Source organism: Antedon bifida, chromosome 4 (assembly GCF_963402885.1).
Source record: "Antedon bifida chromosome 4, ecAntBifi1.1, whole genome shotgun sequence".
Taxonomy (NCBI): Eukaryota; Metazoa; Echinodermata; class Crinoidea; order Comatulida; family Antedonidae; genus Antedon; species Antedon bifida.
In genome coordinates, this window is record NC_136229.1 from 19,191,156 (window position 1) to 19,206,520 (window position 15,365).

At 34.0% G+C, this 15,365-nt stretch overlaps 5 protein-coding genes across 5 annotated transcripts in view; 3 read left to right on the forward strand and 2 right to left on the reverse strand.

Moving 5' to 3' along the window:
* Nucleotides 1-100: 100 nt before the first annotated feature.
* LOC144839783 (glucose-induced degradation protein 4 homolog) lies at nt 101-3,241 on the reverse strand. The gene is made up of 5 exons (XM_078695274.1): nt 3,054-3,241; nt 2,486-2,653; nt 2,228-2,329; nt 1,799-1,929; nt 101-1,308 (listed from the first exon to the last, which is right to left on the reverse strand). The coding sequence occupies exons 1-5, from the start codon at nt 3,207-3,209 to the stop codon at nt 1,245-1,247; spliced, it is 621 nt and encodes a 206-aa protein (XP_078551400.1). The 5' UTR covers nt 3,210-3,241; the 3' UTR covers nt 101-1,244.
* Nucleotides 3,242-3,380: 139 nt separating this feature from the next.
* LOC144839537 (ATP synthase mitochondrial F1 complex assembly factor 2-like) lies at nt 3,381-6,999 on the forward strand. Its single transcript, XM_078694948.1, has 6 exons — nt 3,381-3,555; nt 3,768-3,958; nt 4,057-4,154; nt 4,632-4,825; nt 5,103-5,218; nt 6,465-6,999. The coding sequence occupies exons 1-6, from the start codon at nt 3,462-3,464 to the stop codon at nt 6,597-6,599; spliced, it is 828 nt and encodes a 275-aa protein (XP_078551074.1). The 5' UTR covers nt 3,381-3,461; the 3' UTR covers nt 6,600-6,999.
* Nucleotides 7,000-7,076: 77 nt separating this feature from the next.
* On the reverse strand, nt 7,077-11,742 carry LOC144839543 (dynein regulatory complex subunit 3-like). Its single transcript, XM_078694956.1, has 11 exons — nt 11,515-11,742; nt 11,103-11,219; nt 10,629-10,795; nt 10,238-10,384; nt 9,805-9,924; nt 9,382-9,498; nt 8,744-8,914; nt 8,350-8,481; nt 8,184-8,254; nt 7,787-7,910; nt 7,077-7,565 (listed from the first exon to the last, which is right to left on the reverse strand). Exons 1-11 carry the CDS (start codon nt 11,672-11,674, stop codon nt 7,320-7,322), a joined length of 1,572 nt encoding a protein of 523 aa, XP_078551082.1. The 5' UTR covers nt 11,675-11,742; the 3' UTR covers nt 7,077-7,319.
* Nucleotides 9,927-15,365, forward strand: part of LOC144839534 (hydroxyacylglutathione hydrolase, mitochondrial-like) — a 92,165-nt gene continuing 86,726 nt past the window's right edge. The window contains exon 1 of the mRNA XM_078694941.1: nt 9,927-9,940. The gene's annotated coding sequence lies outside the window, so the exon portion shown is untranslated. The remainder of the gene's footprint in view (nt 9,941-15,365) is intronic.
* Nucleotides 12,579-15,314, forward strand: LOC144839531 (diphthine methyltransferase-like). The gene is made up of 8 exons (XM_078694938.1): nt 12,579-12,794; nt 12,914-13,032; nt 13,336-13,420; nt 13,509-13,591; nt 13,748-13,908; nt 14,029-14,167; nt 14,293-14,462; nt 14,945-15,314. Exons 1-8 carry the CDS (start codon nt 12,642-12,644, stop codon nt 15,244-15,246), a joined length of 1,212 nt encoding a protein of 403 aa, XP_078551064.1. The 5' UTR covers nt 12,579-12,641; the 3' UTR covers nt 15,247-15,314.

A 15,365-nucleotide genomic window follows, 5' to 3' on the forward strand; every position in this document is an offset into this window, starting at 1 on the left:
TATTTTGATGTTAATATTTTTTCTTTAAAAAAAAATTCAGTCAGTATAAAAACAGATTTTTGAAAAGTATTTTATTTAATCATTTTCTCTACACTGATAATTTAATATGTTTATTAACCAGTGCAAGTACAATTTAATAAATTCCCATTCCCATTTAAAGTGTAACCCAAAAATAATAATTTTTTATGGTAAATACTGTATTTAAAATATGTTTTAAATTATAAATGATAAAGTATAGTATTACAGTACTAAACTACTTTAATGTATCCGAAATCCACCAATATTTATTTTATAAGTACCTGTATCAATTCACAAAAAAAAATCACTATTATATACTAAAAGACCTATGACAGAGATATTGCATATAATTTCATTTTCTTATTTCATTTTATAAAAAAAAAATTGTCTTCAATAACAGCATGCATTTAAAAACTTACACTATTAACTAATTATTCAATGTAGTTAAGGTTAGTGCAATTTTTACGAGCAAATTAACACTTCCAATATGTTTATAATTTCAAGTAAGTAGTTTGACCCAAAACTTAATTTGGTGTTGCCGGTGCTTTGGTAGGAATTTTCACTTTAAATTTACACCTATCATACGCATAATTACCAAGGTTTTAACCCAGGTGGAAAAAACATCCAATTTTTAAAGTAAACACAGATTTTCTAAAAAAGAAGTGTGTTTCTTATAAACAAACAGATATCTTATCATTCAATCAATTGAACATATTAATAAGAAAAAAAATTGTAGAAAAGGTACATTTTTTTTATTATAACTTTTTAGACAATTTATTTAGGTAATTTCAATCATTTCAGACCACACTTACGATTTAATTTAAAAAAAATTTTAAAAAACATCCAATTTTTAAAGTAAACACAGATTTTCTAAAAAAGAAGTGTGTTTCTTATAAACAAACAGATATCTTATCATTCAATCAATTGAACATATTAATAAGAAAAAAAATTGTAGAAAAGGTACATTTTTTTTATTATAACTTTTTAGACAATTTATTTAGGTAATTTCAATCATTTCAGACCACACTTACGATTTAATTTAAATATTTTTAAACAACATTTTGGAAGTATAAAATATTTATAAAATAATTGTTTATTGCATTTCCTCCGCCAGTAGGGTTTAAATTGTCATGCCAATTCTCTCAAGAGTCTTCCTCTCGACTGGCAATATGCCTACATTCTCTATTTCGGCAGTTTTCTATTTATCTCTAATCTTTGTACGTCCTTCACCGGAAAACGTAAATTGGCATGCTGTGATCTGGTACGTGTTCTAAATTCAACGACTGAAACCTGACAAAACAAAATCAAATGACGGAATCAAATAAAAAGAAAATGATAAATTAATGTTATAAAAACAAGTGGAGCTGTAGCTTGGTGGTTAACATGCTTGTCCTCCAATAACAAGGTCCAGGGTTCAATCCTGATCTAGTGCCAGGGTTCAATCCTGATCTAGTGCCAGGGTTCAATCCTGATCTAGTGCCAGGGTTCAATCCTGACCTAGTGCCAGGGTTGTAACTCACGATTCCCTAAGCCTCAAATAAGATTTAGTTTATAAGCATGATAAATTATAAAATAGGTTATCCATCCTGTAATTGGTAAGCTACTTGCTGTTGGATGCATATGAAATAAACAAATATATGGGAGGCATCTTCATTGTTTATCAGAAGTTGTCAAATTAATAGTTTTTTGTATACAAAGCATACATTTTAAAATGTTTAAGTAAATAGAAGTCGAAAGAAAAGAAATAAATGGTTAGAAATTGTTTAACCTCAAAACATACCATTCTGAGCTTTTGTGATAATAGTATCCATCGATGGCGCCCTTGGACTTCTGGTAACAGATATAATAAAAACCAGCAAAAGATGCTCCACTGATGTCACGAATCCTGTGATCTGGTACTAAGAAATGCTCCTTAAGAAAAACAAATTAGGGATTTATTTTTTCTATTCTTATTGAAATTATGTTGAATATTAGGATGGATCAAATGCTCAAACGGCTAAAGCCTTTAAAAATACTGAAGAACTCTTCCTTGGAGACACCCTATTATGGGGACACTTTCCTGTGAAACAGATGAGAGGAAATATATATTTTAACACTACAGCCAATCTGACATTCTTATAATCACTAAATATTTCTAATGAATAGGAGGGGTTAGTTGTATTAGTATTTCTGTGCTAAAGGTCTCTTCACGATTTGTTGTAGTACATACCTTCCATCTCATGTAGATAAAATCATCATTTTCAAGTTGATCATATTTAAATGAATCCGAATTAAAGATGGTTGCAAACTTGAAAAATGATGGAAACTGACCCTAATAAAAAAAAAATGAAACTATTAATAATTGAATAATTATTACTGCTAATTTATATTGTCAATTTTCATAATTACAATACATATATCAATTATTAATTTCAATTGCATGTACAGGTATTATAATAGATATTTTTAATTCATTTCCGATGCACACCCAATGTTTTTTATCAACGTCTTCATCAGCATCCCACTTTCGTGTCAGGAATGGATGTTTGTCACTTATGATCTCTCCATCAAAGAAGGTAGTAAGTGTGGGATATTCCTCCGTCAGTCCTTTGATTCGAAGGTACCCACAGAGGTAACAGTTTTGTTCATCTACATGCTGAAAAAAAAAATTAGAAAACTGATTCCTGATTGGCCAGTTAAAAAACTTACACATTTTCAAAGTAATTACATATATATATAAAGTTTATTATTAACTCGTTCGACCAGCAGGTGGTTTGCATAGCGGCGTAGTGATATGCATGTAGTTTTTTAGGGGGATGATACAATGAGGGTTGTGGGTTTTTATTCTCGGAGAAAAATAGATTTTCCCCCATAGCTACTTTGGCCTATATCTTAAAGACTATTTCAAACAACTATAACAAAAAGAAAAAAATATGTCTAGGCCTAGAAATTCTCACAAGTAATGGGCATCACACTAGTGCAAGAGGGCTGGACCCACCAGGAACCCACACACAAAACATTGAAACACTCTCTCTTGGCCTAGCAAGAAGACGAACCTGAAGTTCAACTTCAACTGTATAGCAACTGCCTTTGCTTTTTTGTTGGCCTTTAAATTTGGAACCGCTGTATAAAACAGACTTAGCAACACCAGGTTGTTGACAGTTAATTGGCGGAGGTGGGTCCAACTTTAGTCCAGGCATATCTTTTGACATGAAATTGTCTTCCTTCCTTCTGCTCTTGGTTGTTAAAATGTTCTCATTATTTACCACATAACGTCTGTATTTACTACAACTAAATGGCGTATGTGCATTGGCTAAACAAATACAAGGCTTGGAATTCTAACCAATTGAAACTTGTTTCAGTAAAGTTTATGTAGGCGTCGACACAGCCGTTCCTCAATAAAGTGCGGCGGTCGTAATTTTTTGTAAACAAACTGATTTAGCAGGCTTAAATCCTTTAAAATTATGGCATTTAAAACATTGGCAAATCAATGTTTGTCTTCAATGCTTTTAAAATCTAGAATTCCTGCTGCAAACATGCTAAAAAGGGGTTTTAGAGGTAATATAGTTTAAATATATTGAGAGAAACAATTGTTAGGCTTAGCCCAGACGTGTAACCACATGTGTTTTGTGAGTGGAAACTGCCTGGAAACGGAGGAATAATATTACGCAGTAACGCAAACATAGCTTAGGATAATTACAACTATACAACATAGAATTTAAGATGGATAAAACAAATTCTTTCTAACAACTTCTTCAAAAAACTTTTAGAAAGGAAGAAATTTTACAAATCAGTGAGCATTACTGAGTCAGAAGGTGTGTTTGAGATTAATCTTGACCAACGCAAGTTGAAGACACCATCCGGAAAGCTCTTGCAGGTTCCGAGTGAAGCCTTGGCTATTGCTGTATGCACAGAGTGGGACAAACAGACAGACATTATAAAACAACACACTATGCAGATGGTAAAATATGTATTTTGTATGTTTTATTGTGTATTTATTTAATATTTATCATTGTTTTTATAATTGTCAGTTTTTCTATTTGCTATTTTTCTTTCCAGACAACTTTATGCAACACAGCCCTTGATAACCCAACTGGTAGAAATAAAGAACAAGTGATAACATCAATACTCCATTTTCTTGACACAGACACAGTGTGGTATGCAATTATTCACTGTTAAATAAATGATGAAGATAATACAATATGGTGATGACAATTGATAATTGTGGAGCTGTAGCTTGGGTGGTCGAAGTGCTTGTCTTCCAATCTCAAGGTCCGGGGTTCAATCCTGACCTAGTGCCAGGGTTGTAACTCAACTCCACTCCCTAAGCCTCAAATGGGACTTAGTTTATAATATCAATTATAAAATAGTTTATCCATCCTGTAATTGGCAAGTTACTCCCTCTTGGATGCATATCAAATATTAAAAATTGATGATGTGAAAATTGGTAGAAGATACTGTATGATAGCAATTCTGGGGATGATAAACCATGATGACAGATAATGATAACAATTAGAGTGAAGATGATTATTGATAAATTCTGGTGATGGTGATTAAGATGATGAATGTTAATAATTCTGAAAAAGATGATGATAAACAGTGATCGGAATATAAGATTATCAATATTAATTTAGTTACAGACAAGAATTACCGGTCGACCTTGTTGAACTTCAGACAAGAGAATGGGACCCGCTGTTAGACTGGTTCAACTCTCGATACGAGACTGATATCACATCTACACAATCCATCATACCACCGGCAGTACCAGACGAAACACGAGCCAAGCTGAGACAGCATTTGATGACACACAACGAGTGGGCATTATTCGGTAGTGTATTTTGGCATAACATATTCATTACCATGATATGAAATATAATTACTCAAATACTACACACCTGAAGACGTGTACAGTTTTTAATAACTAGCTATTATTTTAACTAATCTAAAGCTCTGTCTACACTATCAAATTAGTTTGGACAAAAAAAAGGGTAATGTGCCCAAATATGATTGTGATAATTATGATGTCATCGTGTCCATATATGGGCTTATCACATTTTTTAAGACGGGGGTGTATCCTGTATAACTGACTATTTATGTTTTGGCAGGCTATGAAAGCGCAGTACAATCATTGAAATCTATCGTGGTTTCATTTGCTCTTATGGATCGGCATATTCATGTTGAACGAGCAATGGCGCTGTCCAGGTTAGAAGAAGAATTCCAAGTAAGTCGGCTGAATGGCCAAAAGCAAGCATTCATAAAAAAAATTGCAAGTAATTATTAATGACAGTTTCCTAAATGCAAGTGCCTCCTCTTAAGAACATGGAGTTTGAATTAAAAGGTATAATTAGCCATGGAAATTAAATAATAAATTATGTTGACTGATATTTAAAACAATTATAAATGAAACGGACACCACACCCAACTAATATATTATCAAATGTGCTATTTGAAAGAGAAAACATCTTCACAGTTTATGGAGGATGTCCTTTTAATCTTAAAAATGACTTATTCAAAGATTCAATATCATCTACATGCTTGTTTGTTAATGTTACCTTATGAAGAAATCAAGTCACGTATAAAGTATATAAGTGAATATTCTTTCATTCTAAATCGATTAAAGTTGAATTGTATGACTGACAATAGCATGAAAATAATTACCTTTATGTTTAAAAAATTCCACCAAACAAATGTCAGCCGAACGTGCCGATAAAGTCCCTTTCAGTGTTCGGACACAGGGCAACACATCCAAAGAGTTAATCATGGTTTTGAATGTCCAATAGCGCTGTTTCCTGTGTGATGAGAACTACAGCTGGAAAGGGGCATGCTTCCTGGTTTTGGTTCCCGAGGGATTTTTACACTTTCTTGCGGGATTTAAGGCTGGTTTAGAGAAGTGGCTTGACCGCCTGGGTACAATTACATTATCCTCTCTCAGTAATGATGTCCAGACATGCTTAGCCATTGAGGAAAACATACAGCTGGCCTAGCTTCGTGGTTATGTACAACATACAGCTGCCCTAGCCTCTTGGTTATGTTTGACAAAGCTTATGGCCATGATATAATGTGCTATGGAAATTTGATCCACATGTGCATGAAAACAAACATAATGTGAGGTCAGTCTGAATAATGGACAGTATTAAAAGCGTACAATTGGTTTTGGGTCACAAAGGGCAATAATGTAAAATTACAAGTAAATACAATAGGAAACTTGATGTTGGTTAGGACACTTGACTGTCATACAGAGACCAGGGTTCAATTCCCGACAACTCCCAGTCTACTCAGCTGTAAATGAGTACCTGGTTGAAAATACTAGGGATGATAAGGTCGCGTGGAAAAGAAATGGCCACCCCACCACATAATGCCAAGGCTTAGTAAAAACAGCTCATTGCCCTATGTTCAGAAATGAATAGGGGACTTACCTTTACAGTACATACATATTTCATTGAAATATTATTGTATTTTGTATTCAGATTTCTAAATGGGGTGAAGTTGAATGGGGTCATCGAATTGATCACATGGATCTACAAGCAAGAGTAGCAGCTGCCACGTTGTTTGTACACCTGGTAACCGAGACGACGCATAAAATTAAGAAAATTGCAATATGACAAGAATCTAACAAACCAAGTTTTTTTGGAAAGAAACATGAAAATTTCCATTATAGGTTTGTGGAAATAGTAGATTCCTTAGAATAAAACACCTGCAACATGATGAGTCAAGAGTAACAGCTGTCAGCAAGTAACATTAATACAAACAACAATGACTGGACACCTGCATAGTCTGGCCCTGTGCCAAGTCTAAATAATTCTTCCTTGGTCAGTGTTATTGAGTGAAAAAATAGTCAAATAAAAAGCAATTACTCCCTACAGGGTGGAGTTATCCTCCAAGACTGCACTGAGATGCAGCTCAGGGTTGCAGCAACAATATTACAGCAACTTAAGGATGTATTTTATGCTAATTAATAAAAAAAAAATTACATTAATTCTGTATTACTTTCTGTAGTTTTTATGTATACATTTTATTTCATTTAGTATGTTGCGTTTCTTGTTATTGGGTTACTAAGAACCAGAACAAATTATTCAAAATATTAGTATAAATTTATTATACTTTTATATTCAGGCATAAAATCTACAACAAAAATGTTTTAATTATTTACAAAGAATTGAGATATTTAAATTAGAAAAATATATTTACATTTATTAATATTTTAATATAATACATTAATCCACTTGGCCATACAGTATTTATCTCAATTTCACGTCCAACTGTGTCTCACAAAATGTAGAGATAATAACATGGGGTCAAAGTGCATACCACACGGTCAAAGTTTACAAAGTTCCCTGCAAGTCCAATAATTCTAGCTCATCACTTAGATGATCGATAAAATTACTGATTTCTTTCACACGATCTCTGTTACGCTTCACTTCTTCCACGTTATGGATTCCCTCTATTAGACTTGCCATCCAGCCGTTTGCCCTCTGTATAATGTCGTCCTCCCTGTTGTCAATCTTCAACATGTGCACGTCGTGAGATGCGCTAACAGCGTTTGAAATTGTGTCTTTGTCAACAAATAACTAAAGATAAAAGAAGAAAAATGATAATGTACTGTATTCATTATTTTGAAACAACCTAAAGCCAAAACCAAATATGATATCATCATGTCCATACATGGGCACATCACATTTTGTTGTCACATAAAGTGTGATAGTGTAGACAGAGCTTTAGAAAAGTGTCAACAGGATTCTAACACTTTTTCAAGATAATTTTTTCAGAAAAAAATAATCTTCAATTATACCATTTTGAGATCCTCAGGGAGATCGTCATCAAGTTCATTTTTCATGTATTTTTCCAACGTAGCGATGGCAGTCTCCAACAGACGCTCATGGTGAATGTTCTCTAAATCACGTATCTGTGATATCGTGCGAGATAGTTAAAGAAATATATGTTAGCAGAGTTATTTATAAAGCTCTGTCTACAATATCAAACTTTATGTGACAACAAATTTTGATGTGCTCATATATGGACATGATGATGTCATATCACTAACATATTTGGGCACATCACACTTTCTTTTGTCAAACTAGTTTGATAGTGTAGACAAAGCTTTACATTCATATCTGATTAATAGACAGAGCTCAAGACATGCTTAATTATCATGATGCAGATTATATAATACATATTTTAAAGGATATAGTCCCTGTACGTTCTCTACAAATGTTGCAACGAAATCTGCCATATTTCTCTCAAATTCTTTGATAGTATCCTACAACAAAAATAAACAATATCTTGAAATTATTCTGCTTAAATCATTAAACACATTTAAGCACTCGGTACAAGTATCTTTCTCAGGATCATTACCTCAAGTTGGTCAACAATTTGCATCTCCAAGCCCATCAGTTTGTCACACAATGCATCTACTTCCTCCTTGTATTCATCCACACGACCTTTCAATACATTGGGGTCACTAATCTGACTAAACTCTGCAAACACCTATGTAATGTAAAAATACTGTATATTAGTACAATCTATTATTAAGCTCTGTCTACACTGAAAAAAAGTGTGACGTGTGCCTAAATATGGTAATGGCATGACATCATCATGTCCATATGGTCACATCACATTTTTTTGTCACATAAAGTTTGATAGTGTAGACAAGGCTTTAGTTATAAACTCAAAGTAATGTGGGTATGATTGACGATTACAATATTAACGATGGAGATAAAGATTTGATAATGAATTGATAATGCAGTACCTTCTTTCTGTATTGGTTAAACTTCTTTATTTCATTGATGGCATCTTTTTTATTTTCATCCTTTGCTTCTTGAATGCAAGCGTAGAACTCTTGGACATCATGTTCTCGTCTGTCAAACTCCTTTAGACCAAACTGAAACACCTGCTGACAGATCCCCACCATTTTCTCTTTATATGTAAGTCTCATTAAGGAAGATACACATTTACAAATCCCCATGGTATCAATGTTAACTTAAGAGCATCAGTGGCTTAACACAGAGACCTGAGGCCTCTGGTCCAGAACCCCTAAGTGGCCCTGCAATACTGGAGGTCTTAGATGTTTTCATATTTTTTCGACATGATTTAAAGCCTGTTGTTTCCTCTTGGCTCTGCTCAGGGGCCCCTGTAAGCTCCGGGGCCCCTGTGTTAGCCAGTGTGCGCTCATAGCCGTTACGCCACTGAAGAGGGTCATATTGGAAACTGAATACTAATAATTCTACTATTACTGCAGTAAATTAATAAATGTTTGCTCCTGCACCCATCTACAGTATCCACATGGGGTATCAAATTTTTGTAGGCCTTCAGGCGCAGTTACAAATAATGTAGCAGAAGAAAATAGAATCATTTAGAAAAAAAATGTTATAACTGATAATTGAAAGGATATGAGAGAAGTAACTCATCAACTCCTGGTAAGGCTGCAAGGTTCACTGCTTCAGGGTCGTCTGTGAACATACTGTCAAATAGGTAAGGTCCATTCAGATTCTCCACATAAGCAGCCTGCAAATGAAAAGTAATGATTAGAAAAGATTCATGTAACTGGGGTAAATGGTATATAGAGTTGTGGACCCAAGCCTGCCATGTTAGGCAGTAGCTTGTGAAAGTGGAGACATTGTTGTGGGCCTAGACCTGCCTTGTTAGTGTTAGACAGTAGCATAGACTATTTATTATTTTAGTATTACATTAAGCTCTGTCTATACTTTCAAATGATATGGACATGATGATGTCAAATCACCATATTTGGGCACTTCACACTTTTTTCGTCAAACTAGCTTGATAGTGTAGACAGAGCTTTAGTGTGCTTACCTTCTGCCTGGCATATTCTTCTTGTTGCAGCTTCCTGTCTTTCTCTTTCAGCTCAGCTGCCATCTCATCTGCAACCAGCTCTTCAATGGCATATCTATACTTTTCTACTGCAGCTTCTCTCTAGTAAAAAAAAAACAAAACAAACTAGCTAGTTGGAGTAGTTACACAGTTGCATGCTCCAATTCCTTAACCTATGTTGTCACTAGGCTTGTACCTTTGGATTGAAGGGCTGGAAGTACAAATTCTGGGTCTGGATTGCTCATGAGAAAAGTAGTAGCCACAAACTAAGCTTCAGTTTACACATGGGATTGATTATGCTCATTCTTTAACTAAGAAGTTCCCATCACTGTTGGGTTGTACTGTCAGCTTTTACTGTGGACTGTGGGCTATGATGTAATGTGTGGTGAGAGGAAATAAAAATATACAAACTTACTGTGTTGCCATCAATTAGCCTAAAATCTAAATACACCAATGATGGAATATGTGCGACAACAAACGGCTTGTAGTTATCATCATCGCAAAATGCATTCCCATTGAGATTTAACGTCTGCAGATTTCGAAACCTTCTCAGGTAAACAAGCTGCGAATTAAAATAAATATTTTTCAGAATTCACCAAAAAAATTGGGCTTACCTATTGATCTCATGAAAGAGAGTGAGTATTATTAAAATTGTTTTACTTTCTTAATTTAATAAATTGAATTAACATAATAAATATATGTAACATATGACCTGACTGTAGAAACAAATACAAGTTTGTTTTAATATCAAATAACATACTGCATTAGCTAATACAATTGTATCAAATTAAATCTATTATACGTACATTTTCCAGGCTAGAGAGCTTGTTGTTGCCCACTGAGAACACATGTAGGTTTGTGAGGCTTGCCATGTTCTCCAGAGCTGCTATTCTGTTGTTGTATAGTGTCAGGTCCTCAAGTTTCCCTAGCTTGTCTAAGCCTTCAATGACTTCAATATTGTTAAATGACAAATCTAGAAGACATTTCAAAAGTTCAAAGTTATATTATTAATAAGAATAGCTTTTCATTGTCAGTCAACAATCAAACTTATAAACAAACCATATCCCATAAAGACCTAAATAGTGTTTTAAAAAAACCTTTAAGGCTAACCAAGTAAAATCTAAATATAAGTTTCCTAAATGCCAACCCAGACAGCATTTTATGACGAAGCCCGTCAAATTGTCTTGACCCGTCGTCGTTCTGAGTTGGCCTTTAAGAAACTTATATTGAGATTTTACTGGGTCGGCCTTTAGCTACGGTGTATCAGTATTATATCTTACCTAACCACACCAAATTGACCAATGCATCAAGGCCCTCGATTCTTTCAATAATGTTGTTATCTAATTGTAACTTAACAAGACTTGTAAACTGCCACAAATTATCAATTTTAAGAATATCTATAAAAGAAAAACATTTGAATATTTGTTAACCAATCAGTATTCTATATATTTAAGCAGTTAGAGTTTTTAGTCGCGTGCAACGCAAATCTACAGCTCACTATGTCAGTTAGTTGGTCGGTAAACACTAACTTGAGCACGTGACTGCAGCCATGTATATGGCCTTGTTCTAAATGATGTGAGTTTTTTAAGTTTTTGTAAGTTATTAGAGTTTTTTTGGATGAGATGTTTCTGAAAAAAAAAGAAATTGAAAACAAATAATGTGAGAGAAAAAAAAAACATTTTTGCAACTGACTTTTGAAGTCTAGTCTTAATTGAAGAACGTCACCAAAATCAATCCCTTCAGATTTTGCTATTTTTCCAGCTTCTTCTTTCGGTCCTTGTTCTTCCACTGCTTTCTGTAACATATCCTCCTCAATCACTGACGGCTCAACCGTATCATACAGACGACTCATGTTTTATTTTATACACTCTTCCTGAGTTGAAGATCGATAAGTAATGTCCCCTTCTGGACTAGGCCTATGTCTGTAAAAAATTAATTTTAAAATGAACAAATAGTAAAAGTAGGAATTTGATTTTTCGATGAATTACAGTACACAGTATCAAATTCTAGACACACAGTACAATGGATAGCCCCAATACTAAGCCTAGGCGAGTCATGACAGTACAGAGAGGGCCAATCACACTCCACCTGTCCTCTCATTCATACACCAACCTGGTTGTGGGGGTGGGTCTAAGAGGCCTAGCCTAGCTAGCTAGGCTAGGCTACTCGGCTTCTAGCCCTAGCTAGCTAAGCCTAGTCCTAACTATATAAGGCCTGAATATTAGGATAGTAAAAATTAGCTATTTTTATTCAATAAACACTTGTTAGTACTTTTTAAAGTAATTTTGTTTAGAAATATGATAGTGCTAACTTTTTTGTGTATCGTTGTTAAGCAGAGTATCCCATCATACTTCACTGAACTTGGTGGCGCTGTTGTTTATTTTGATTTTCTTCTTGCCTTCATTTGTTTACTTCGTGTGTCTACTTTTTAAGATTTTCTTTTATGTTATAAGTGTATATAAAGTTATTCATACGTTTAGGGCTTACTAGAAGTTTTATTTGCAGTATTGCTTTCCACTTTGTTATTACCATAGTCACTCAAACACACAACTATTTATGCTAGGCCTATTCATTTTAGTTCACGTGTGGATCAAGCTAGCTATGTTGGCTGGCCTGGCCCTCCCATGCCGACTCCCGGCTGACCTATGGGTAGGCCTAGGCCTACTATATAACAATCATGCTAACGACCATGTTACATTTATTTAGACCTAGTTGATTAGCAGGATCGTCATAGGCCTAGATTGAATCGTATGTAATATCTGTTTTTGTTAACCAGGTCTGAGGTATAAAAAAAACAAACAAAATTGGTACTGTCACTGATGGCTGCGCAAGTAACATTACCCGAAACCTTACACATATTTAACACAGAGTATAGCGCAGACTCTGCAGAATTCTGTTCATCACCTTCGCACCGCAATGTTCTTGCAATTGGAACATACCAGCTAGCAACTGCAGATGGAGTTGATCCAAATGTGAGTAAATGGTCAATTGACAAATGGCAAAAATATTTTCGTAACAGAAAAAAAAGTCTTTATCGTTTTGTCTTAGACAAAGCTGATAATAATTATTAAATATTATTCTTGTTCCACAGGATGTTACCAGTGATATACCAAAGAAGAGACTAGGACGGTTACTATTATTCCATTGCGATGAAAATAAATTACAAGAAACGCAGAGACAAGATATGGCAGCAATTTTGGATATGAAATGGTTATTTATATCATAGTTGTAACAAATATAACTGCCCCAGAACAAACAAATATGTGATTAAAGTGCGAATTTTAAACAGGAAGGCTGTTAATTTTCAAATTTAGTTTTAAACCTTCCTAGTACAATTTTGTTCATTTTGATAATACTCCACATGTATATGTGTGCAGCAGTGCAAACTCTTTGTATATATAACTCTTTGTAATATAAATTACATAAATATAAGTTAAACTGTTGTTTTAGCTTGAAACTGGCAGCATTCACTTTAATCAACCAATATAATAATCCTATTTATTTTCAATCTAGGAATCCAAACTCTTCAGACAGACTTCCTGAGTTGGCTCTTGTGAATGCTGATGGCAAATTACAGCTCTTTCAACTGGACAATAAGGTACCAGAGTTTCTCTATATAAGTAACTTTGTGATTTTAAATACTGTATTCGTAGTACAGCTATTTGTCTTTGTCTACAATTTTTCAGGTCATTAATGAATTATTTTCAAGTTTGATTGGAGATGACAGATTAGGATTGTCATTAGATTGGTCTAATGCAAAGTATCACAAGTAAGTAAACACAAAATAAACACATTATTCAATTAAAATATGTGTAAACTCTGGTATTTGCAATTTTACTTTCCAATCCAATCAGTTTGTATACAGTAAGAAATGATTGCTTTGTTAAATAAAAAAATGAATGTGTTATTTAACTTTACTGTTCAGCTCAGAGCCTCATATTGTAACCAGTGATTCAAAAGGAATGATCACTACATTCCAAGTAACCTCTGACCGATCATTGACCCAGGTCAATCAGTGGGAAGCACATGGTTTTGAAGCATGGATAGCAGCTTTTGATTACTGGCAACCTAGTATTATTTATACAGGTATAGAATGATCACTATTTTTCCAATCAATTTCAAGCCGTTTTATAAATTTAGTACATGTCCCTTTGTATGCGGTAAACATCTGAATATTGAAGGCCAAAATGAATCTTTGCTTTTCAGGTGGTGATGACTGCCGACTAAAAGGTTGGGATGTCAGAACATCATGTGAGATGCCAACGTTTGTCAGTAAAAGCCATTCTATGGGTGTTTGTAGTATCCATAGCAATATACACAAAGAAAATATCATAGCAACAGGAAGGTGAGGAAGAATAAATTAATAAGTAAATGACCAATCAGAAGTCTGTATATTCAGTTATTTGCTGGCTAGGCATTTACAAAGTACATTCCGTACTATTATAATTTCTGCACTGTTTTCTTTAATAGCTATGATGAGACAATATTATTATGGGATACAAGGAAGATGAGGAGCCCTCTATCGGAGACAAATGTAGGAGGCGGAGTATGGAGGCTGAAATGGCATCCAACGAATGGAGAGCTACTGCTTGCTGCATGCATGCATAATGGTTTTCACATCTTGAATTGCTCATCAATAGGCAAGTCTAGTCTCTATCAGTAATCATATTTAAATGAGGCACTTTTTTTATTAAATATTTCCTTGCTTGAGGACCGACGTACCTGACTGTGCAAGGAATACTTTCGAAAACTGAAAATTCCTAGCCATATTCTCCACAACCGCGTCAATGAATTTCATCTACCAAAGTGCAACACAAATAGATCAAAGAACTTCATTATTAACACCGGTATTTTTAATGGTTGGTAGATGGTTTTTCTTGCACAGTCGGGTACTAAGATTTATACTTAGATTTATATTGATTGTTTCCCTTATTTTTTTCACTTATTTTTTTCACTTATATAATTTTGTAATTTTGTATATATTTTCTTAATTTGTTGAATTGTTCAACTTCAATTTGTATTTCAATATTTGTTTTATAAATTTCAATAATGTTTTATCTATCTAAGTTCAGAATGTATTAAAAAGTACACATATGTCAACAATACGTTTCTTTTGTTACAGATGGAAGTGCTCAGCCAATCATCGCTTCATATAAAAAGCATGAATCTTTAGCCTATGGCGTGGATTGGTATCGTGTTGCAGAGATTTCATTACCAAATCAAGATTCAAGTTTACATCATAGAGAAGCAGATTCAACTTCAAAAGAAACTCCTAAAAATGAACATGTTGATGAGAAATCAACATCTGAGATTGACCTTAAAGAAAATATGGCTGACAAGGCCTTCTGGGAAGGGTCAAATGAAATGATTGCTTCCTGTTCATTTTATGATCATGCTCTGCATGTTTGGAAAGTAAACTTGTGATCTGTATACAGTAATTAATAATGTATTTTATAGTATATTCTAAATAAATCATTTATACAAAAGGTGAATAGACCACTTCTTTTTTAAAATAAATTTCCCCTCATTCGTTTCATAAAAGG

What these genes read in the sequence shown, in the direction of transcription:
- LOC144839537 (XM_078694948.1), top strand. Translation starts at nt 3,462, where the DNA reads ATGGCATTTAAAACATTGGCAAATCAATGTTTGTCTTCAATGCTTTTA. An exon ending in GCTAAAAAGGGGTTTTAGAG is followed by an intron (nt 3,556 to 3,767) that starts GTAATATAGTTT and finishes AAAAACTTTTAG; the next exon opens with AAAGGAAGAAATTTTACAAA. An exon ending in CTTGACACAGACACAGTGTG is followed by an intron (nt 4,155 to 4,631) that starts GTATGCAATTAT and finishes ATATTAATTTAG; the next exon opens with TTACAGACAAGAATTACCGG.
- LOC144839531 (XM_078694938.1), top strand. Translation starts at nt 12,642, where the DNA reads ATGGCTGCGCAAGTAACATTACCCGAAACCTTACACATATTTAACACA. An exon ending in CAGATGGAGTTGATCCAAAT is followed by an intron (nt 12,795 to 12,913) that starts GTGAGTAAATGG and finishes CTTGTTCCACAG; the next exon opens with GATGTTACCAGTGATATACC. An exon ending in TCTTTCAACTGGACAATAAG is followed by an intron (nt 13,421 to 13,508) that starts GTACCAGAGTTT and finishes ACAATTTTTCAG; the next exon opens with GTCATTAATGAATTATTTTC.
- LOC144839543 (XM_078694956.1), bottom strand. Translation starts at nt 11,674, where the DNA reads ATGAGTCGTCTGTATGATACGGTTGAGCCGTCAGTGATTGAGGAGGAT. An exon ending in GGTCAATTTGGTGTGGTTAG is followed by an intron (nt 10,796 to 11,102) that starts GTAAGATATAAT and finishes AATGTCTTCTAG; the next exon opens with ATTTGTCATTTAACAATATT. An exon ending in GTAGAGAACGTACAGGGACT is followed by an intron (nt 7,911 to 8,183) that starts ATATCCTTTAAA and finishes ACTATCTCGCAC; the next exon opens with GATATCACAGATACGTGATT.
- LOC144839783 (XM_078695274.1), bottom strand. Translation starts at nt 3,209, where the DNA reads ATGTCAAAAGATATGCCTGGACTAAAGTTGGACCCACCTCCGCCAATT. An exon ending in CAGTTGAAGTTGAACTTCAG is followed by an intron (nt 2,654 to 3,053) that starts GTTCGTCTTCTT and finishes TTTTTTTTTCAG; the next exon opens with CATGTAGATGAACAAAACTG. An exon ending in TATCACAAAAGCTCAGAATG is followed by an intron (nt 1,309 to 1,798) that starts GTATGTTTTGAG and finishes TTGTTTTGTCAG; the next exon opens with GTTTCAGTCGTTGAATTTAG.